This window comes from Euprymna scolopes, chromosome 12 (genome assembly GCF_053919585.1).
Source record: "Euprymna scolopes isolate OS-2025 chromosome 12, ASM5391958v1, whole genome shotgun sequence".
Classification (NCBI taxonomy): domain Eukaryota; kingdom Metazoa; phylum Mollusca; class Cephalopoda; order Sepiida; family Sepiolidae; genus Euprymna; species Euprymna scolopes.
Genome location: NC_136493.1, coordinates 27480755 through 27503933, shown reverse-complemented (window position 1 = coordinate 27503933; position 23179 = coordinate 27480755). Strand labels below are relative to the sequence as shown.

Genomic DNA, 23179 nt, shown 5'->3' with positions numbered 1-23179 from the left:
TCCAAGGTTAGAAGTTATGAATTGCGCAATGCCAAATAGAAAAGAATGCAATTCTTGATGTTTACAATTGCAGGAATGTAGATTTGTGACTATGTAAGGGAAAATATACAACAGAAAACGAAAAGAGTACGCACAACGACAAGCATGATTTGACATCTCGACATCTCTTCATCAGCGAACTATACATCAGGCAACCCTTTACAACTAACGCCCCCCCCTCTTTGTGAATGAACTAGAAGTTTAATCATAAATTAACCTTATACTTTGAAACCCGTCTGTGCTGATTTTTAAGAATAACGACAAAAAAATTGTCAGTGTGTATATAGTATATAAATTATATATACATTCAACAATGCAACAAAAATGACATGACCTAAAAACGTTCCTTCCTTTCTGTCTTCCTTATTGATCTGATGTGTTAATAACATTTTGTATTCCACTTCAAATTCTCATCTTGTGCTGTGTTCGAAGACTATGACAATGCAGTCTTGTAGAAAAACATTGCTGGGTTCAGGACAAAAAAGTAAAAGGAATAATGACAATATGGAAAGATATCAATAATTTTCAATTATAAAATATTTGTCAATATAATGTGTTGCACCACGATGGTAATGTGGTGTTCTCAAATTTTTCAAGTTATACCTCATCTTCAGGAAAAAAAAAAAAAAGAAAGAAAGAAAATGTGCAATTTCTCGGGGGACATGTGTTTATGCCTGGAACCGGAAATAGTAGTTTTGCAACTGTTATTTTTAGTCCAGCATAAATATGCAGTGAAATTAACAAGTGAAAATATTTTTGATGGAATAAGTTTATATTTTTTTTATTATTATTGTTGACAATATAAAACAAAGAAATATATATATATATAGGTTCCCATTAATCAGATGTAAACATTTTTGTAATTGATGGGTAGTATTCTATAATGTCAAAATGTAGAAACACTTTTTTTTTCATGAACTTATCTAATTATACTCATGATGTTAATCCATTGGTTTAAATTATGTTTCCTAAATTTGTAGATTAATCCTTTCTAGTATATTTTTGCTTATCCTTCCAATTTCCAGTCTGGTTCTCTTAGGACTATGCAACAGCTATGCACCTAGAAAATGGAGCTAATAAATATAACAGTGATATGCACAAGGAGAAAGACGCAATCTTAATAGAAGTTAGTGACTCAAATGATGCTGGCTTATGCAAGACGTGAAAAGAAACTGGAATCTTAGGAAGATTTCCACCATTCAAGTAATTCTAGTAGCAACCAGGCTCATGAAAAAGAATTTCAAAAACTACCTGGCAAATATACCCAGTGAACCAAGTACAAGAGAGATACAAACAATTGCACTTAAAGGGACAGTTAGAATCTTAAAACTTCTCAGTTGGAATGTATGATAGTGGGTGAATGTCTGGCATTCAGTAGGATACCCTATCGCCAGCTAGAACAAAATGATAAAGAAAATTTAAAAAAAAAAAGTTGAGTTGAATAATTTAGTGAACAGTTTTATATTAAAATCAGTTTTGTGGTCCTTAAGTAAGATGTATGTTTCACTTTGTTTTCCTTAAGTTTACTTGTAATCCATATATAATTTTTTTTTATTTTGTGTGTTAATAAGTACTATTAAGTTGGTGCTATTTGCTTTTTTGGTAGTTCTTTATCAGATTCTTGTTGATTGGGTTTTTTTCATTCTTGTTTGTGATGTTTTCAGTTAAGTCCTGTAGATCTCATATTTGTTGATTTAGGCTTTTGCATTCTTATTTGATATTTTTAGTCTTGTAGATCATTTAGTTCTTAAACTGTACTAATTGTGTAATTATTGGAGCAGGTTTCAAGTTTTTGAAACAAAAACTGCCCCCTGTGTCAGTATCCTCCTTATTTTGTAGAAAAAGAATATGTCCTATTGTGACCACACGTGCGTTGCTCCAACAAACCACCAACCCCCGTCATGTGTGCCATGGTATTTTTCGTTCAGTGTGTTTCTTATAGCCGGATCGTCATTTTCTCGCTGGCGACTGTTGATGGGAACATACGTGAGTTCACAAAGTAGAAATATTAAAGAAAAACAAACACAAACGCCAATGTTTCACATATATTTGCCAGTTGAACTTCATGGAGTTCATGACGCGAGCGGGTGAAAGCCCCCAGGAAGCTAGTGCGCCGACAACCCTTCTGACAACCAAGGCCAAGACCAGGATAGGGACCTGGAACATCAGAACCCTATAAAAAATGGTTGCCTGAGGCGAAGATGGAACTAGATTGACCACATGGGCTGAACTGAAGAGGACCAGCCAGAATCGGGTCTGTTGGATCAGCGTCATTGCATCCCTATGTTCCCTAAGAAATCAAGAGGCCAAAACAAACCAAACAATACATTCCTGATTAATTTACTTTCTATTTGTTTTATTTTTATGACTCTTCTTTATACCGGTTATAATTTCAAGTACTTTATCTGGAATAATAGGGATGCAGTATGTGAGGTGTAAATGTGAGCTATATTATAAGAGCAGAGTCCAGTTCAGTTTCTGTTAATATTTGTTATATGTCTCAACATTAGGAAAGCCTCGGTGATGCGTAAATTACCTATATTCCCAACAGTAACAACAATTTTGATTCAAATGTTAGATGACATTTTACTACCTAAAGTAATATGTTTTGAGAATAAGGATATGCTTTTTACTGCACTGGCATCAATGCCTTACAGTGCTTCCAATGTATGAGCTATTATATTTTATACATTGCAAGCTGTAAAGTGTATAGATATTGGTATAGGTCAGGATGCAAGGTTTTATGGCGTGGTTCTTATTGTCTTTTGGATAAATGTTTTCTAAAAGTTAGACTGAAGTGGATTAATTGAATGCCTAAGTTTTATTTGTATATGACCTTAAGAATGATGGATGTGATTTTGTCACAAAGATGAGAGAGTTTTAGGAAGCAGGTATTGGAAAGATGTACTATCTGCATCTTAGTATTATTAATGCAGTCTATGGTGGATGCAGGATAATCATTGGCTTTTAAAGTATAATGGAAATTATTTTCTTGTCAGCATTGATAGAGTATCTGTTTCAGTGAATGAAATAGATGTGATGAATCTTGAAACTCGATAATCATTTAATAATAATTTTAATCATTGGCTTTTTTATACAATTAAACAAAAAAAAAAAGAGCGAAGACAGAAGTTACAAATGTTATGTACATTAGAAATAATCATAGAGAATAAAAGTGAACAAAAATTTTGGTAGAACTTTGTAAAATTTTTATGATTAATTTTGATATGAAAGAAAAAAAAAAAAAAATAGAATGGGAAAAAATATAGTTCTCAATTTTGGTCAACTTTCCAGAAATGTTACGATAATCATTGACTTGCAGGAATCGATTTCTCAAAGAAGTTATTTTTCACAATATACCGAATACATTGTAGAATCACATTCCGCTCATGACGAATTTCTTTGGCAAGGAGCTGGAAAAAAAAAAAAATAAATAAACAATAAAAATCGGTGCTCTAATTAAGATCGTGGTACCAAACTACTTCCCCTCCCCCCAAATGCTCAAATACTATTCAAAAATAACTGAAAGAGAAATAATAAAAACAAATAAAATTGGTGCTCGCTATCTTTGTTTATAATTTCAAGTACTTTATGTGGAATAAGAGGGTTGTAGTAGGTGAGGTGCACAAATGCTACATAAAAAATTAGAATCAAAACACTCGTCTCTCTGAAACCACTATCAATAATATCCCCCACTCTATGCTTAAACCTAAACGTAGATTTCATGAACAAAATGTGTGTGTGTGTGTATGTTTGTATGTCTTGCAAAAACTTTCAACACAGGCGACAGATCCTGACCATTTTGGTATCGTTTTAAACCTCGGTCCTTTGGACGATAAATATTGAAAGATTGGCCAAAAACATTCATTCCTTCACCCCCAACGTGGCATTTTTGTACAAGGAGGGTCGTTTTTTGCGTCAACATTTTTGCAAAGTCATCGTCTCCTTTCGATTGACTATATTTTAATTTCAACGCTCTCCACTTCCACTCGCATGATGGATACATTGACGAAGACGTTACTTTTTTTTTTTTTTTACACTTTCTTTTCCTCCTTCGTATTACGTTTTTTTTTTTTACATGTGGGTCACCACTTATCAAGGCCTGAAGGCCACTCAGGGATAAGGGTTATTGCGTGTACAGTAATCAATGAGATAGTATTGTAGTAATCATTAGTATTGGAGGTTTTGATAGAATGTCTTACTTAAGGGGGCGGTTTGTTAGGAGTTTGTTTATGTTGGACTTGAAGACGTCCAAGTTGTAGTCAGGTGGGAAACAGGCAAGCGGCAGAGAGTTCCACTGGTGTGCAGTTCTAAGAAAGAAGCTTTGTTCATGAAATCTACGTTTGGATTTAGGCACAGATAAAGACTGGGGAAAATTATTGACAGTAGTTTCAGCCAGACGGGTGTTTCTCGTGAAAAATTGGTGAGGGGGGACGAGGGATTGGAGCTCAGACGAGCACCTGCCATGGAAATAACGATAAAACAAAGACAGGCTCGCAACGTCTCTTCTGTGGGAGAGAGGTTGCAGGGAAGAGAAAAGGGCATCCCCCACTAAACCACGAAGTCTATTTTGTACTCTGTCAAGGCAGGATAGGCTGTTTTTAGCAGTTCCTGCCCAGATGTGGCAGCAGTACTCCATCCTTGGACGTACTTGGCTTTTATACGGATAGAGAATTGCATTAGTAGTGAGATATTTTCTGGAGCGGTAGAAGGATCCAACCATTTTCCCAGCATCCTTGGCAACAGATTTGATGTACGTGTTCCATTTCAGATCAGGAGTAAAGATCAAACCCAGAAGCTTGTCAAAACATGGAGCCTCCCCAAGACGAGAGCCATCCATTTCAATTGATGCCAGATGGAGATCAGAGCGTTGATGATGTAAAGATAGAAGCTTGGTTTTGGATGCATTAGAAGTGACTAGCCACCTTTTCCCCCATTGTACCACGTGCTCAAGATCAGAGGAGAGAGAATTAGAGAGAACTTTGTCATTTACGGCCTTTGATGTGTTGCCATAGATGGTCGTGTCATCAGCATAGATGTCAACGAATGATTTAAGTATGTGTTTAGGGAGATCATTGATGTAGATCAGGAAGAGAGTTGGGCCCAGGATGGACCCCTGGGGGACTTCAGCATTAATACTGTGGGCCTCTGATTCCTGCTCATCAACCAATACTCTTATGAACCTATCAGAGAGAAATGATTTAATGATTGAGAAAACATTTCCAGTAATACCGTAGCTGGAAATCTTGTGAAGTAGGCCCTTATGCCATACCTTATCGAAGGCCTTTGATATGTCAAGAGCAATTCCCTGGAAAGGAAACCTTTGTCAAGAGATTCACTAATCCTATGTGATATAACCGTTAGCACATCTGCTGTAGATCTTGCAGAGCAGAAACCATATTGTGTGTCACTAAGAAGGTTGTTTCTGTTGAGGTGGTTGACTACTTGTTTATTTAATATGGATTCCAACAACTTACTCATGACACACAGGAGACTTATTCGTCTGTACTGAGAGGGAGATGACTTTTCACCTGAATTCTTAAATACAGGGCATACTGATGAGGTTTTCCAGGGTGTTGGAAAGCACTTCTCCTTAAGGCAACGCTTAAACTGTTTTGTAAGTATGGGGGAAAGTTCTGGCTTTTTCAGCACCATAACTGGAATGCCATCAGGGCCAGTTGCTTTACTGGAATCAAAGTTCTTGATTAGCTTGGCGACCTCACACACAGATATTTGTATGTTGCATAGCGTGTTATCTGTTATAGGAGGAAATACAGGGAGTTGATGGTCATTGTCGCATAGGGTAGAATTAGCTGCAAAGTTCTTGGCAAATAGTCTGACCTTGTCTGATGCTGATGAGATGACCTCAGGTCCATTGATGATAGTTGGGATAGAACGCACGCTTCTGTTCAAGATCCTGTTTACTATTTGCCAGAACTGGTGGGAACCAAGCCGCTGCTCAGCTACTTTGGATTCAACAGACTGAGCATATAGCTCTCTTGCATATTTTATTACTCTTTTACAGTGGTTGCTGGCAGTCCTGAAAGCAGCTTGCCTTCTACTACTATTTTTTTTGTTGTTATTCTTAACCTCCACACACCTGGACAATGTCGGGGACGCCCACAATTTTTTTTTTAACACCTCTCTCCACCTAGGCTGCCTACTGTTGTTTTGACCTCCCCCTCCCCACTACTAACACTTTTTTTTTTTTTTTAGAACACATCTTTCCACCCGGGATGCTTTACTCCACCATATCTCCACACCTGGGCAATACCGGGTACCCCGCTAGTTCATATTATAAATAACAAACAAAAGCAAGAACTAATAACCAAAATAAGAAAATGTCCAACATCAGGAATCTAACAGCATTTAATAATAAAGTGTTTTATATATAAAGTTGGGGTGCTTATTTAGAATTAAACCTGAAGAAGGTCGAAGGTTACATCGACCGAAACATTGTGAAAATAACGCTCAAGATGAGAAAAGTAGTCCGATGAATCCAAATGATATGAATAAACATTTTATGTTATTTTTATTTCCCATTTTTTTTTTATTTCCTTCAATGACACAGAAAATAGAAAAAAAACTTTTAAATATTCTTTATGATGTTTGTACCTGTCATGGAACAAAGATGTCGTATTCCAAAAATCATGTTAATTGATGGAGTAATTTTTTTTTAATAAGAAAATCATATTTTATGATTAATCAACATGTAATGTTCTGGTCAGCAACATTTTATAAATAAGCAGACAACTCAATTCAAAATAATCCTTGTAATGGCTACAATTAACTATTAAAATCAGTAAAAATAGTAAACTGATTTTCTATATACAAAAAAACTACTTGATCAATTTACGTAATTTTTGGAACATGACATCTTCGTTCAATGATGAGTACATACATCATAAAGATTTTTCTGCAATTTAGTTTTTCAAAGTAGTTTCATTTCTAAATAAGTACCCATACTTTGTATACAAAACACTTTATTATTTAATGTTGTTAGATTCCTGAAACGCTATTTGATGTTGAATATTTTCTCATTTTGATTAGTAGTTCTTGCTTTTGTTTATTTACTTTTTAGTGTATATAATTTTGACTTGCGGCAACATTCAGCCAGGATGGGTTGAGCCAGCTTTTCTCATAAAACATACAGCATACAAGATGACCGCAGACCACGCATGACAATTTGCAGCTTCCAAGATTGTAATGTGCAACCAGTCCTGGGACCAACGGTGAACATCGTGAATCTGTAGACCGGAGCTAGGTTCAACGTTGGTTTTGATGGTACGTAAACATGTCTTCCGTTGGCCTCCCGGGTATATTCACCAATCTTGGAGTGGTTCTTGAACTATTGCTTCATGGATGAACTCTCCTGGGTTAAGGGGGATGATTCTGCATCGCGTCCTATTTGATGTATTGGAGACGAAATGGTCCCAACAGACCCGCATAATTTGGCAGAGCAACCTTTTGAGATCCGCAGATCTTGTCAGCCAGATCTCACAGCCATAGAGAAGGATAATCTGAACAAGTCCCTGATAAATCTGGACTTTTGTGTCTATTGCGAACTCAAATCGGAACTATGCAGCTTTGGCTGAATACAACTATATAATTTTAACTGTAATTGAAAGCTTGATTTGTTGATTCAAATTTCTAGGTATTCTTATTTTCTAGATGGAAAGTTTCATAGACCTCTGACAGGAAACCATTTTATATCAATGTTGAACAATTTACAAATAATTTGATCGTATAAAAATCATGCCAAATTATCAAAAACAAATAAATACTGTTGATTTACCTTTTCCAATAAAGTTGGTCTCTCTCTTTTGAAAACTTTACTGTGCCAGGGTCTTTTAGCAAGTTCTTGAGCCTCTTTTGATCCCTCTTGATTTTTCGCTTTTCGCTCATGTGGCTTGTGATTCCTGGAATTTTTCAGATCCTTCAAAATTGTGGTGTCACACGGAGGAATAGATGATGACTTTGAATTCTCATCTGAATTTTTTTCTAATAAGAAAAACAAATGAAAAATCGTGAATGAAAAATAAAAACAAGCTTCGTTCAAAAAAAAACTGTAATGTGAAATTTAACCAAAGGCACTGTATCAGGTCAGAGGATTTGCTGAAAGTACTAAACTTGCTCTGGTTATCCTAAGGGTGAATTGGTTACACTGGTATGACCACAGTGAGTGTTTATTTTTCTGGCTAAACTATTGCAGAAGCATGGATGTCTTGAATCGCAGGAAGATTAGCAGGCCAAGAAAAACTTAGAAGCAATTAGATAGGATCGCAGAGTGGGATTTAGAGACAGCTGACTCACTGAACCGTGAAAACCAGAGGGTGATCTTTCATAATATCAGAAAATGTGACGTTAAATAAAAAGAAGGATCCGTGAAGATTTAGGATACAACTAATGTAATAGATGCAAGTAAAAATAAGGTCACAATAGTAAATTTATGCGTGAAATTAAAATTACATGGAGTAAAAAATTTTTAATTTAATTAAGTCTCCCAGTGGGGTTTACGAATTTCTTATAACTGCACACCTGTGGAACTCTCTTCCGTTTACCTGCTTTCCAGCTAACTACAATATGGCCATCTTCAAGTCCAATGTAAACAAGTTCTTGATGAGCCATTCCCCTTTAAGTATTTCAATTTACCAAATTCACACTTCTAACGATTGCTATGATATTGTCCTTTTGACCAATGTACACTCTTTAACTCTTATCCTCAAGTGGTCTCTGGGCCTTGATAAGTGGTAATTTCTTTATAAAAAAATAATGTACGACAAATTAAGGCATGACTAATGTAGGACAAAGCATACCATCTGCTCCTGCTGATTCTTTATTCGTGTGATATTTAGCCACGCCATTCGAACAAGTTGGGAGTCTTATATCAAGAGCAAGAAGAAACAACAGATTTTAATATAGACTGACTGTCTTGCTGATTTTTTTTTTTTTTTTTTTAATTCTTTGTAAAAAAAATAAAGATTTTTTTGTTTTTCCCCCCAGACTGACAGACTAAGATTTGAGGAAAATAATTTGTTGATATATATTTACTTTTCATTATTACTTTTTTCAGCAAGCATTTACTATTGAAAAAAAACAAACAAAAAAAACTTGAGTTCAAAATGCAAATTTTTTTCTTTTAATTTAAAAGGAACATTTTCTTTTTATGTTTGACATGTATATTTAAAAAAAAATATTTCTTCAAGTTAAAAAGAAAATTGTTTTTTTTATTTTTAGTAAAAAAATTTACTTTTTTTTAGCAAAAAATAAAACTTAAAAATCTTTTAGCAAAAAAAACAGCAAGAGCAATTCTTTTTTTAATTTTTCGGATATAAATTATAAAACTGGTGTCCCATCAACAAACAGGGAAAGTCTCTCTTTTTTGACTGAATCGGAACTCATAAAATATTCTCTGGTTAGAGAATATGTCATGAATGTGCATGTATATAAAAAAAAGAAAAAAATGCAAAGAGATTTTTACAACCCAAGTGCATTTGTGGCATGTCTTTAGTAATAATGGTTCCAAGAGATTATTGAGTAAAAGAAAAAGGAGTTTACAAAGACAGAAACAAGATGGAAACTTTAGCTGCCACATTACCACTGCGACTACTGAAATACGACCAGGAGGAAAGAGCAAGATGTCGTGAAAGAGCCGAGAAGATCCATACTGCTACCATGACTAGATGATTATATCTACCTCTCAAATCAATAAATGAATTTTGTATGATTAAACATAAATGCAAAATATTCTCATGTTTAATATTTGGGTGCTTATTTAGAATTACACTTGATTAAAAAAGAAAAAACATAGAATGAAGAGGTCATATTCCAAAAATCACATAAATTGATCAACTAGTTTTATCTTTAGCTGAGGAAATCAAATTTTATGAGTAAGCAAAAAGAAGCTGTCGTATGTTTCCGTCTTGAAAAAACAAAAAAGAGCAGATGACTCCATAATAATTCAAGCTAGCGAGATCAGCGTTGTAATGCTACCGATTTCACATTAATCGCTTTAAATCGTTTAAAAATGATTTTCTTTATAGGAATAAAACTACTTGATTAATTTACGTGCCTTTTGGAATAAGACATTTCCTTTCAGTGACAGGTCCATAGATCATAAAGATTTTTCTGTACTTTTTTTTTTTTTTAAATTAGGTTTAATTGTAAACAAGGATTCGATTTCTTTTCTCCCTTTCGATGATAAAACATTAAAGAAAAAGAGCAGAAGAACAGTGAAATTTACCAATTCCATTCTCTCCGTCTGAATCATACATCGTTTGCAAAGCTTTGAGACTGGAAGGTAAAACCATGGATTTCGATGAATTGGGTGTTGACGTATGCTCTGCATTCAAATCAGCATCTGAAAGGTTAGCCGTAAAAAGAGAAATATGGTTCGATGTGAGGATCAGAGAAAACAAAACAGTATCAAATCAGAGATCATAAAAAAAAAATAAAATTCATTAGATATGCTACAATAGTATACGACTCAGATACGTTTCAGGTTCTTGTCCAGAATTCTATCTACATTAAAAAACAAAAATAAAGAAAAATCTGTATCATGTATGCACCCGTGAAGAAAAAAAAAATATCATATTCCAAAAATCAAATAGTAGTATTTTTATATAGAAAATCATTTTTAAGCAACTAATGTGAATTTGTAGATATTACAACATAGCAAGTATGAATTATGGTTTAGTTTGCTTCTCAAGATTGTTTTCATAATGGTGAGCCGAACAGCCACTCTATGGTTACTCAACATTTGATTTTAAAATAAAACTATGGGCTCAATTTATATGATTTTTGGTGTATGACATTTTCTTTCTGTCGCGAGTATATAAACCTTACAGATTTAACTTTATTTTTGTCTTTTTTAATATAGAGGGAATTCTGGACAGAGGAAAATTCCTTCTTGATAAGAAAATTCCTATTTTTGTTCTATTCAAAGTGTCCATTTTTTGGGTACTACAAATCCCTCATATAAAAAAATGGACCTTGTGCCTAACTTTGACCTTGTAGGGAGGTAAGTAATTAGGGATTCAATAGCAAATAGATGTTAAATAAAAAACTTCTGCTTAAAATAATTAAAAATTTCTTTATATTTAATTATCAAGCAATTGTTTGAAAATAAAATTCAAAGAAAAGAATTGCAAATTGCTCTAGACAAGGCATGAAGTCACTTGATATATGGACTACAAAAAAAAAATTAAACGGAAAAAATATGCTAATGATATGTGTTATATGTACAGATTCTGATCCAGAAAACAGCAATTATTCCCTCTTTGTCAGAAACATAGCTCACGGAATGTGAGAACTAAAGGACAAAATAACACATTACTTCAATCTTCACTGGTCAGGTTTTACTTTCATACATCCTCACATTGCATAGACATGCCTGGCAGACAGTGGTAACGCTCTGCTGGTTAGTAATGACTAGGGCTAGGACAACAGCATATTCTTTTCATTGTTTTGACTCTCAAGTATATATCCGACAGTTAATCAACTGAGAACCACGTCACTCTATATAAAAGCATATAAGATATCAACGGATACACACTCAAGAGTTAAAACAATGAAAAGAATATGCTGTTGTCCTCGCCCTAGTAATAACATAATTTTCTTTTTTATGTAACTTCATTTTTTCCTCGTTTTGTGGCAAAGAACATGTTAAACTTCTTACAGATCAATTTTTTGTTCAATTGAATTTATTTTTTAGCCACATATATTAGCCATAACTTTTAAATGTTTATTTTATTCCTACAAGTAAAAAATAGTGGAGGAAAAAAGAAAAAAAAAATTGAGAATTCATATCCTTGTTCAGGTTTACCTGAATCAGTAGTTAAAATTGTTGCCAACGGATCAGAAAACTCTGTTGCATCATTTTTATCACAGTTTTGCTGAAAAAAAAAGAAAAAAAAAAGAGAAAAAAAAAAACTGCATTATTTTTCAGAATTTTTTAAGCATTTGTTTTATTTGAACTATTTGTCTCATCTGGACTGTCATTTCCACGTTTCATCCATTTAAAATCCCCTGAACTTCTTCAGGTGTATATTTTTAAACGTGTGAATCTTTGTCATACTCGGAAACTTGCAAATTTCAAACTGATATTTTAATGCATATAAAGAGAGGAAAAAAATCCTTAGAGAAACTAACGTTGATCAAGTCAGCTTTAGCATAATAAAAAATAAGAGTAATTCTATATTAAAAATTGGATTTCATATTTTATATTAAATCATCCAGAAAAATCAGATTTTCTTCAAACTTTCCCCAGTTGATTGGAATCATAAAACCTAGACAAGCCTGAAAATTTGAGCTTGTATCTAAAAACAGTTACCAAAATATTGTATTTTTAACATTCCAGGTATGTCGCTAGAGACAGTGAAATTGCAATGTTAGAAAATTACACTTTTGTGCATAAAATAATTTCTAGATTATCTAGAATGTTAAAAATTGGTACAGGCAAGGTTTTTCAAACAAGGAGTCTAAATCAACTGTTTTTGTGTTATTGAACGTGCTTACCTAAGTGTGGGGACTATGAAACCCTAAAAATGTATTTGGCACTATTGGAAAATGAAAATTTTCTTTCTTTGTGTGTTCTACATAGTTTGAACTTTCTATCATCCAATAATAAAGATGTGTTCTTTTTCCATTAGATCACAATTTAACTTAAAAACGGACATTTTTTTTTTTCATTGAGACGCATCACAACTATACAATCTTGCTAAAGGAGGAAAAATAAATTCAAATTCAAATTTATGACAAAGAAAGAAATTATAAGTTGCATTTTAACATGTTTATAAAATATGAAATCAACAGTTGTTCTCGAATGAAGTTTTGCAAACGTAGCAATCATTTTATCATAATCTTTGTTATATATTCTGGTTGGTTGGTTGTTTTTGTTTTACGGCATATCAACCTTTTTTCAGGTTATTTAATGCCGAATCTAGTTATTTTGAGGAACGATTTTTAATGGAGTATATTTGTTTTTTAAGTCGGATTCTATTTAACCCATAGTTGGGACCCTAACAGGTACTACCACTCTGGGTCAGAGTGGACCTGGGAGCAATGGCAATTAAAGGGTGGCTCCACACTCTCCAAGGCCCGCAAGGTTGGGCCTCACCATTGGATATAGTTTAAGGTCATATCTAGGACCGTTGTATAAAGGGTTCTTTTTAATTTTTTTTAAGATACGAGAGTATGGTGTGGGGATTGTTTTTATCAAATAACTCTTTAATATTGTTTTCTTCTGGAATTTCTTCTCATAATAATAACATTTATTCAGAACTGACTGAGAAAGAGTGCATGTATGCAGGCCAGATACAAAGATGACAAGATGGCCGACGCACGGCAATAAGAAAATAAAAATCCACCCTAAAATCAAAACTGGAAATTTCATTTGTTGCACATTTCCTACACAATAAAGTTTGTTTATAAACATAACTCAATCCAAAAAACAGAGAAATATTCAAACAAGTATTATGCATGATTAAAATATATAGAAAATAACCTTAAAGAAACAAACATGGATTAGCTCAGTTTTAATTTAATAATAGACTATCCTGAGTGCCCGGCGTTGTTTGGAGGTGTGTGTTGAGCAAAAAAAAAAAAAAGTGGTAGTAGGCAGCCAGGCAGCCTCTAACCCATACCGCGAAGGAGGAAAAGAAAGTGAAAAAAAAAAAAAATTTTTTTTTAAATTGTGACGTCTTTGCCATTGCGTCCATTGCTAAACCGGACGTGGTGAAGGTGATGACTTTCAAAAATATTGGCAATGTCAATAGTATCATATGAATAATACTGACCTTATGATTAGCTTCATCCATTTCTTTCTCCATTGCTTTCTTTTTTTCCGGTGGTGAATCTTCAGTAAAAGAATCATCAAATTTGTGTCTCTTCCACTTTTGTCCATGACGACCTCGACGTCTCTGCGTCTGCTCATGCGGCCGATGGTAAAATTGTCTAGCAAAGAAACATGAAATAGAATCAAAGTTTTCCAAGAAATAGCTAAAATAAAAAAAAAACATGTGGCTTAAACGAATGACATTAATATGAGATCTTATTTATCAAAGACAGAACAAGAAAAAAAATTTTTTTATGAAGAATTTGACGATAGGTGGAAATGAATTGGGGAAGAGAGGTATCATGGGAAGGTGGAAAGAAGATGTAATTGAGATTTTATTTTTGCTTTTAGCAAACTGAGAAGCAAGATGAGAGAAGAAATAAAGATTTGGTTGTTTTGTTTTCTGGCATATCAAGTCTTTTCAGTCATTTTGGTAAAAGTTTTTATGCTTCAAGTTCTTTATATCTTGGAATATTTTTTGGAATTTGAATTGAAAGCCATGTTTAATTTTAGAAGAGTGGGTAGTCAATCTGTATAAGTTATGAGACGAAGAATAAAGTTTTCAGAGGGTAGCTAATCTGTACAAGTCTTGAACTGTAGAAGCTTACAAAGAGCAAAAATCTTTCCTGTGTGGACACAAAAATTATATGCATAAATTCTAAAAAATCCAGTATTTTATGGAGTGATTCTGGTTTCTGATTGGTTGCTAGCAGAATGTAACTCCATTTGATTGGTCAGTTCATATTACCAGTGTCTATAAATAGAACCTTCTACTTTTCTTTAATCATACCTTCATATATAATCGAAAATATTGCAAAAAACATTTAGCTTTGGTGTTTAATCTGTTTATTTTATTTTACAACATATATATATTTTATAACATTTTCGCATTATTTAATGCCGAATCTAGTCATTTTGAAAAAAAGTTTTTCTGTTTCAAGTTCTTTATATCTTCAACTATTTATTCATTGTGTTTGGTTTGGTTTGGTGGTTTTATAGAGTAAAATTGTTTTTTTTGTTTTAAACTTTGCAGAACATGATTGAGTTTTGCAAAGGGAAAAGAAAAATAACAATAATGTTTAGTGCATTTTAGGTCAGAAAGCTGGTACAATTGATACATATAATATGACTCTTTATGACAGGCTTAGATCTAAAGACCTCAGAAGAAGATTCAATTCTAACATTTGGAATTGTCAAAAAAAAAAAGAAAAAAAAAAAAAGATAAAAAGAACTGAACTTACTTTTCATTCAGTACTTCTCCTCTTGCGTTCTTCTCTGCTTCCAAAGATTTCTTCATTTCAACATTTGCTGCCGTAGGAAAATTTCTGCGCAAGAAAAGTTTTTAAAATTTATTTAAACTTTTTTCATATTTTAACAAAATTTTTAATTTATTTTTTTTATAACTAGTTGTTTTTATAATGAAAAAATCACATAGACACACCAGTTCTCATTAAATCGCCAAAGTTAAGCAACATTGAGCCTGGCCAATACCAGATGGGTGACTATTTGGGAATACCAGGTGCTGCATGTAGGAGCACATTGACACTGCACTGCAAAAACCTAATATTGCAAACTCTCTTGATTGTGATATTACATGCAACTGGGAACTGCTTGTAAATTTGATATTCCCTAGAAACTTCCTCCTTTGAAGCAAGCCAGTTTCAACCTACCTAGGGTGAGTGCCACTGTTACTATTAAACACATATAATCATCATTTTTTGATCGCAGTCAAGATTATGGAGTTTGGTAAACTCCATAATAATTTTCATATGGCTGTTAATGTGTGCGCACACCATTGGAAAGCAGGAGGACTGACCTGATAGTCCACTGATATACGTATTGGTAGTCCCAAATGGTCACCCATCTGGTATTAGCAAGGGTCAGTGTTGCTTAACTTTAAGGATCTGAAAAGAACCAGTGTGTCAATGTGATCCATTCAATACATAATTCAACATTTGAAAAAATGTAAACATTAGATTTTGATTTGAACGCGTCTGTAATTGAAGTGACGTTGTGAAATACGAGACAAATATGTGAAAAATATTTGAATGAAAAATCTTTGGTATCAACAATAATTTTATAATGACGACATTTCTTAACAACGAGAACTGGCCATGTAGAGTAATTGGTTGGTTGTAGTACTTCTTGTTGGATTCATTCCAACTCCTTGTTTTCTATGTCAAGTGCAACAGAGTACTGGACGTTTCATCCTGAAAATGGGTTTTGCATCAAACTTAATCCTAGACCAGATCCACAGCCTTGTTTCCTTTCTTCGACCAGCATTTCCAAACGCAGAAGATTGAACTTCCTATCAGCATCAAAAGTTACATCACTGGACATCTCGAAATTCTCTCCTCCCTATTTAATCAACAAATAGGTTTTCATAAAGCTGATATTTTTTTAGTAGCGCAAAAAATTAGTTTTTTGTCAGAAAAAACAAAAACAAAAACAAACAAGCAGCAAATATGAGTTCATTAATATTTCTATGAAAATAGTGTCCATTATAATTACAGAAATGACTCAAATGAGATAAATTAATAAATATCAATACCCGGAAAGCAATATTATGCTACATAGTTCAATACAAACAATAAGATCAATTTTTTTTTTTTTTTTAAATTTTTTATTATTATTACATTTTTCACCCCAAACAAGGCACATTGCCACTTTAATGTGGAGACTACTATCAGGGACCTAAGTTACAGGGGTACTAGGTAGAGAGTTTAGCAGCAAGATGTCTGTTCACATTACACTTGAACTTCTGCATGTCAGTACAGTTGGGGAAGCAGGAACCAGAAGAAAATTCCAAAGTCCAGCAGTTCGGGGGAAGAAGCTATTAGAGTAGAAGGCTTTCCTACATCTAAGGATCTCGACTGTGTAGGGGTGAGACTTCGCTGCTTGTCGGGTTTGTCGGGGGTATTTTCGTCGAGGAGGTACAAGAGCTTGTAGTTCGTTGGAGCATCCACCATTAAAATACTTGTAAAACAGGCAGAGGGATGCAACATTTTGTCGATGGGACAGAGGCTGAAGCTTAGATGACAGTTCAGGACCTATCAGGTTGGCGACTTTTCTTTTTTGAACCCTGTCCAGCAGCGAGAGACTAATAGCAGATCAAGTTTCTGATGAGCCGTTCCACTTAAGTTAACAAATTTACCAAATTTCCATTACTATCGATTACTATATTGTCCTTTTGACTACTGTACACTCTTTAACCCTTATCCTTGAGTGGCCTCTCAGCCTTGATAAGTGGTGACGCCTATGTAAAAAAAAAAAAAAAAAAAGATGCACCAGCCCAAATGTGACAGCAATACTCCATACATGGACGAATGGTGGCTTTATAGAAGTACAGGATACTTTCAGGCATAACTAACTTTCTAGCATGGTAGAGAGAGCCCACCTTCTTCGCAGCAGCCTTGGCAATGATCTCGATTTATCTATTCCAACTCATGTTCCTTGTGAATGTTAAGCCGAGGAGTTTGAATGAAGTACTTTCAGGTAAAGTATCTTTAGCCATAGCTATTGATGGTTGAGAAGGTTTCATATAATTATTAAAGAAAACGAGTTTTGTCTTGGCAGCGTTGAACGTTACCATCCATTTTTGACTCCATTCCACTACAGACTGAAGGTCTTCCTCTAGGGTTTCCGCCAATCAAGAAAGCAAGATTCGTTAAAGCATTTGTTTAAGAGTTTAGAGAGAACTGGAGCAACCTCAGTGGAGCATTTTTTTAATAGCACAGCCGGTATGAGATCAGCATCTCTTGACAGTCAATATTTTTTTTTTATTTGCTGTTTCTTTTGAATGTTCTTTCTTTGGTGAAGAACCGCAGCATGTCGAAATTACTTAGAGTTCTTTTCTCACAACATTACAACAATAATCGCATATTACTAATACGATAGTATGCATGTTATTTTATGTGTCACACATCTTTTTCCTTATGAGTGGCGCGTTTAATTGTTATTACCTTCCATTTCTTGTAATAAATAATTTTACCAAGAATTCTTCCTAAGTTTTGGTTTCAGTTATAGCTGAAGGAACTCAAGTTATATATATTTAGACAAAGATTATTGAATAGCACGCAGTTATTCTGTTTTACAATTTTCCTTTTTATCTTTTCCAATTCTCGAAATTGTATAAGTTGGATCCATAATCACAAGTGCTTTCGACAGAAGTGCTTCTATCATCCTCAGGCATATTGATAGAAGCGCTCGCGATTATGGATCCAACTTATACAATTTCGAGAAGAAGACAATAAGGACTATTCAGAGATTGGAAAAGATAAAAAGGAAAATTGTAAAACAGAAAAACTCCGTGCTATTCAATAATATTTGTCTAAATGAGAAGATGCTGCCTAAATATACACAATATATATATACACACACACACACACACACACACACACACACACACACACACACACACACACACATTTTTTCTTCATAAGTTTGGATTTCGGTTCCAATTCAAGCTAATGCACCCAAGTCATATGGATATATTTTTTATTTTTGAAATCACAACTTTATAATATATAAGAATCGATAGAAAATTGACTCTATAATAATATATACGAAATCTGCATAAATTAAAATATATTTAAGCATACTTTACGACTGGGCTACGCCAGGCGTCCCTGCTAGCTTAGATAAATACTTTTGTGGTTTTAACAAAAGAGCTATAATAATATCAGGGCATCTTCATTTATACTGAACATTCACAAAAAGTCAACATCAATATCAAACATTTTGCTGTGAAATTTCCCCAGATCCCACTAGTCATATATATCTATAAAAGTGAAATTGTGTGTGTGTGTGTGTACATTTCCCTACCAAATTACTCCGTCAATTTTCAGTCAATTTGACATAAGTGGTATAAAAATTTGGGAAAATTTTTAATCGGTTTTCAGCTAGAAATTTGGCTGTCAAGGGGTCAAAGTTCAATGATTTGACCTTTGAAAACTCTACTGAGCTCCTCCGCCAATTTTGGGCCTAAACACTTGAAATTTTAGATCTAGGTTACTTGGACATGAATCAAACTTTTTAAAACAATGAATGTCAAGGGGTCAAAATTTGGGTCAAAGTTAAAAAAAAATTGACCTCTGCAGTCTCTACCAAATTACTCAGCTAATTTCTAGTCTAAACATTTGAAATTTTACATAAAGAGTATTCAGACATGCAGCAAGCTTTTTAATCGGTTTTTGGGCGAAAATTTGGCTGTCAAGAGATCAAAGTTGAAAGAGTTGACCTTTGCAGACTCTACCAAACTCTGCCAATTTTGGGTCTAAACACTTGAAATTTTAGATGTAGGTTACCTGGACAAGAGTCAAACAGTTTAAGATATATATATATATATATATATATATATATATATACTTATGTACATAAAGTTATGAACAGTACATAGCGCCCGAGCAAAACCAGGCTGAACTGCTAATTATAATATTCAAAAACAAGGCTACATCAAAAAGGGAGGGGACTCTCATATTCCTGTCCAGGGTTGCAAGATTATCCCTTTTAAAGAGAAATTTCATGAATTTGGCTTTTTCTTTTTTGGAAACAGTTTGGCCTACCAAAATTATATTTGCCTTTTTTCAAAGCATAAAATAGATTAACGAAACAAGAAATAAGCAGAATATTATACAGATTATCAAATCATTTCAAAAGTTCCCAAGTAAATGTTATACATACTTTTTCCTTTCAGCAATCCATTTTAAAATATCTTCTTCACTTTCAACATTCCAGATCTTCTTAGCCAGTCCAGTGTAATGATGCTGCGAACATACAAAGTTGGCAACATTATAAATTATCTTTAAAGGATTTCATTTTCAATCATTTTAATAAAATTTTGTCCAACATATCTTGGGTTTAAAAATGAAAATTATTTAATAAAGTTTACCCCCCCCCCGACCACATATAAACAGAAAAATAAAAATTATTTTTTATGCAAAAAAAAAAAAAAGAAAAGGTTTTTTTTTCTTTTTCAAGAAAAGTTTTCAAATCTTTTTTTTTTTTTTTATGATGAAAACATGAAAACAACTGCAAAAGAAAAATTTTTTCAAATAAAGTTCTTTTTTATTTTGTTTTGTACTTACAATATTTTTCTTTTACAATGAAAACATTCAAACAACTGTAAAACATGAATTGTCTTTTTCAAAGAAAGTTAAGCGTTTTAACAACTTTTTTTTTATTTTTCGCTAAATCTTACTTAGGGTTGGGCAGATTATGGTGGTCAAGTGGTCAATAATACGGACTGACAACCTAGGTGTTCCAAGTTCAAATCCAATCCATTCCACAAAAATGACTTTCACTTAGGATGTCGGCGACCTTCACATGATCCCATCTGTAAATACCTGATATCTTTCTAGAAATAATTCTGATTACAGAAATATCAGGGAAATTAATGCCAACAATAGAATCTTCAGATTCATACGATATGATGATGATGATGATGATGATGATGATGATGATTTATTTGAGGAGGAGGAGGAGTAGGCTTTTTTCTTTTTTACTTCAAAAAATTCTTTGTTGATATTTCTTTTCATTAAATTTTTTCGGGGGGAAAGAGGGGAGATACTTTTTTTACTTCACACAGTATGCTGTAATTAATTTTCTTGTTGCAATGACTTTCACGATTTCATTGAAGCCTGCCTGCTGAGAGTTGATCAGCATCTTCTGTCTGCTTGCCGTAACCTGCTGAAAGAGGAATTTGGGTCAGGTTCTGGACAAGACTTGGAAAAACATCAGATATAATAAAAGCAACTTATAAATGAAAGCAACGTATAAATGAAAGCAACTTACATTTTTCACGTGAAGTTGTACAAGCTTTGGTGCCGCAACATATGAGCAACCTTCTTCTTTACACTGGAAAATTTTGGAGACAACAAAAAAAAAAGATGATTTATTAACGTAAAATAAATGTAACAATGTCAAATAAAAAAATAAACAAATGTACAAAAGGATTTGGCATAAAAAGGCAAGAAACGTATGTTAGCACAGGATTTGAGGCTTATTCAAACTGGCACCTACAGCGATAAAGAAACATTAAGAAAAACATAGTTTTAACTACTTGTCACAGAATGAAAATAGCATATTCCAAAAATCACAAAAACTGATCAAATATTTTTTCTTTATTTACAAAAAAATAAATTTGCTGTTTTTTAATCGATAAAAGCCATGATGAAGGTTGGAACATTGTGAAATTAACAATAAAAATGAGAACAGTCGTCTGAATAATTAAAATTCTATTTCGCTTTTTCAGCAATTTCATATTCAAACAATTATGAACGCTTCTAATTAATTTTATTTAAAACTAGCATTTCAGCCCGGCGTTGTTCGGGTGTTTGGATATGTATGTTGAGTAAAAAAAAAAGTGGTCAATTTTTTTAACTTTGACCCCTATTATGACCTCTTAAAATTTATTGTTTGGGGCTCAAATCAAGTCATTAAGTTAGATCCATGTCCAAGGAACCTATATCTAAAATTTCAAGTGTTTAGACTCAAAATTGTCAGAGGAGTTTGGTAGAGTTCTCAAAGGTCAAATCGTTGAACTTTGACCCCTTAAAAGCCAAATTTCTGGCCGAAAACCAATCCCAAAGACTTTCTCAAATCTCAGTACCCTGTGTATCAAATTTCGAGTCTGTATACTTAAAACTGACAGTTATTTTGTAGGGAAATGTACACAGACACGTTCATTTTTATAGGTATATAGATTTTAAAATGAGATTGCCAGATTATCTCCCCTTTGTTCTTTCATATTTCCCATGTCTGACAATCAAACTTTCACATCCATTCTAGGATATATCAAAACCAAAAGAGAATAATACATCCAGTCCTTGATATTTCAAAACAAACATTGAGAACATCTGCTTGCACAAGATATGCTGACATGATCATTTTATTCCGTTATTCAACATCACTTTTCCTCTGTCCATGGGTCAGACGCCTTTTTGATATTTTGCAAGCTCACTCTCCACTTCTGACAGTTCAGTGGGTTAACTATCTCCAAATTTGATTCTGTATAATCACTTGTCTAATCACTTGCTTCCAAGTTTTCTTTCGCTGGTCAACCTCTCTACAATTCAAACCATCTATGCGCTGACCATACCAGTGTAACAGATTCATCCTTAGAATTAATTTTGTGCAGGACAAGCGTAGCACTTGTATTATTATTCATCGGATTACTGTTCTCATCTTGAGTGTGATTTTTCACATTTCGGTCAATGTAACCTCCGACCTTCTTCAAGTGTATCTTGTCGAACTCGGGAATGTTTCTGTCAAACTCGGGAATTTGGACGGAATTTCGAGTGGAAGCCTTTATTTACTTCACGGGGATAGTATGTTCTTGTTCCGTCAGCCATGACTAGATAGAGGTCCTAAGTAATTCACAATTGTTTTTTTTTTAATTCGCAAATGTATTTTTTTTTATTTGCAAATGTATTTAAAAAAAAAAATACATTTGCAAATTACCTTAGGACCTCTGGCTGACGGAACAAGAACACGTTATCCCTGTGAAGTAAATAAAGGGTTCCACTCGAAATTCCGTCCAAATTCCCCGAGTTCGACAGAAACATTCCCGAGTTCGACAAGATACACCTGAAGAAGGCCGGAGGTTATATCAACCGAAACGTTGTGAAAATCACACTCAAGATGAGAACAGTAGTCCGACGAATAACCAATCCTCATCTCAAAAATTCAGAAACGTCAAGTGTAGCACTTTTAAACAAATCCTCGAAGTTAATGTGTTGAGTCTGGTCAGATTTTACAGTGCAGATTCATCTAATCATGGATCGGTCATTGTGTTGCGATCGGATGAGAGAGGACCAAGTGAGAATCCAGAATTCACTGCCACATAACAAGACGTTCTTTCAAATATTGCACGATCCATCTGATGATCAGTCATAGTCGTCTGTCATTCTATCCAATCAACTTCCGATATCTAGTCATCAAAATCAGTTTCTATTGTCTGTTTACCGGTGATACTTTTTCGCTCTCTACTGCAAGTACGAAAGATGCTGCTTTACATTGGGGATCTTTTAAACTAACGCATTTCAGGTGAAAACATTATTACGTACTTGCAAAATTAGTATAAATTCTAGAAATTACAAAAAAAAAATGATCCAGTAGAAGATGTGCAAAATGTATTTTTAACAATTACATTCTGAAATGCGTTGGTTTAAAAATGGTGGACCCTTATTTTTGTCAATTTAAATCAAGGGTAACCTTTTTTGTTTGTCATACTAAATAGGTTGCACAACTGTTCCACGATAAATCGATAAATTCTATTTTTACTTGTAATTATTTTTCTACTTCGTC

The 23179-nt window shown here is 33.7% G+C and overlaps 1 protein-coding gene across 1 annotated transcript in view; it reads right to left on the bottom strand.

Annotated features, from left to right (window-relative positions):
- Positions 1–3099: 3099 nt before the first annotated feature.
- LOC145291219 (FMR1-interacting protein NUFIP1-like) overlaps positions 3100–23179 on the bottom strand; it is a 33623-nt gene continuing 13543 nt past the window's right edge. The window contains exons 4-11 of the mRNA XM_080136807.1: positions 20666–20728; positions 19556–19638; positions 15115–15198; positions 13836–13992; positions 11864–11933; positions 10283–10399; positions 7835–8040; positions 3100–3452 (exon numbers count right to left, since the gene is read on the bottom strand). Coding sequence (XP_079992933.1) covers positions 3348–3452; positions 7835–8040; positions 10283–10399; positions 11864–11933; positions 13836–13992; positions 15115–15198; positions 19556–19638; positions 20666–20728 — 885 coding nt within the window. The 3' untranslated portion in view covers positions 3100–3347. The remainder of the gene's footprint in view (positions 3453–7834; positions 8041–10282; positions 10400–11863; positions 11934–13835; positions 13993–15114; positions 15199–19555; positions 19639–20665; positions 20729–23179) is intronic.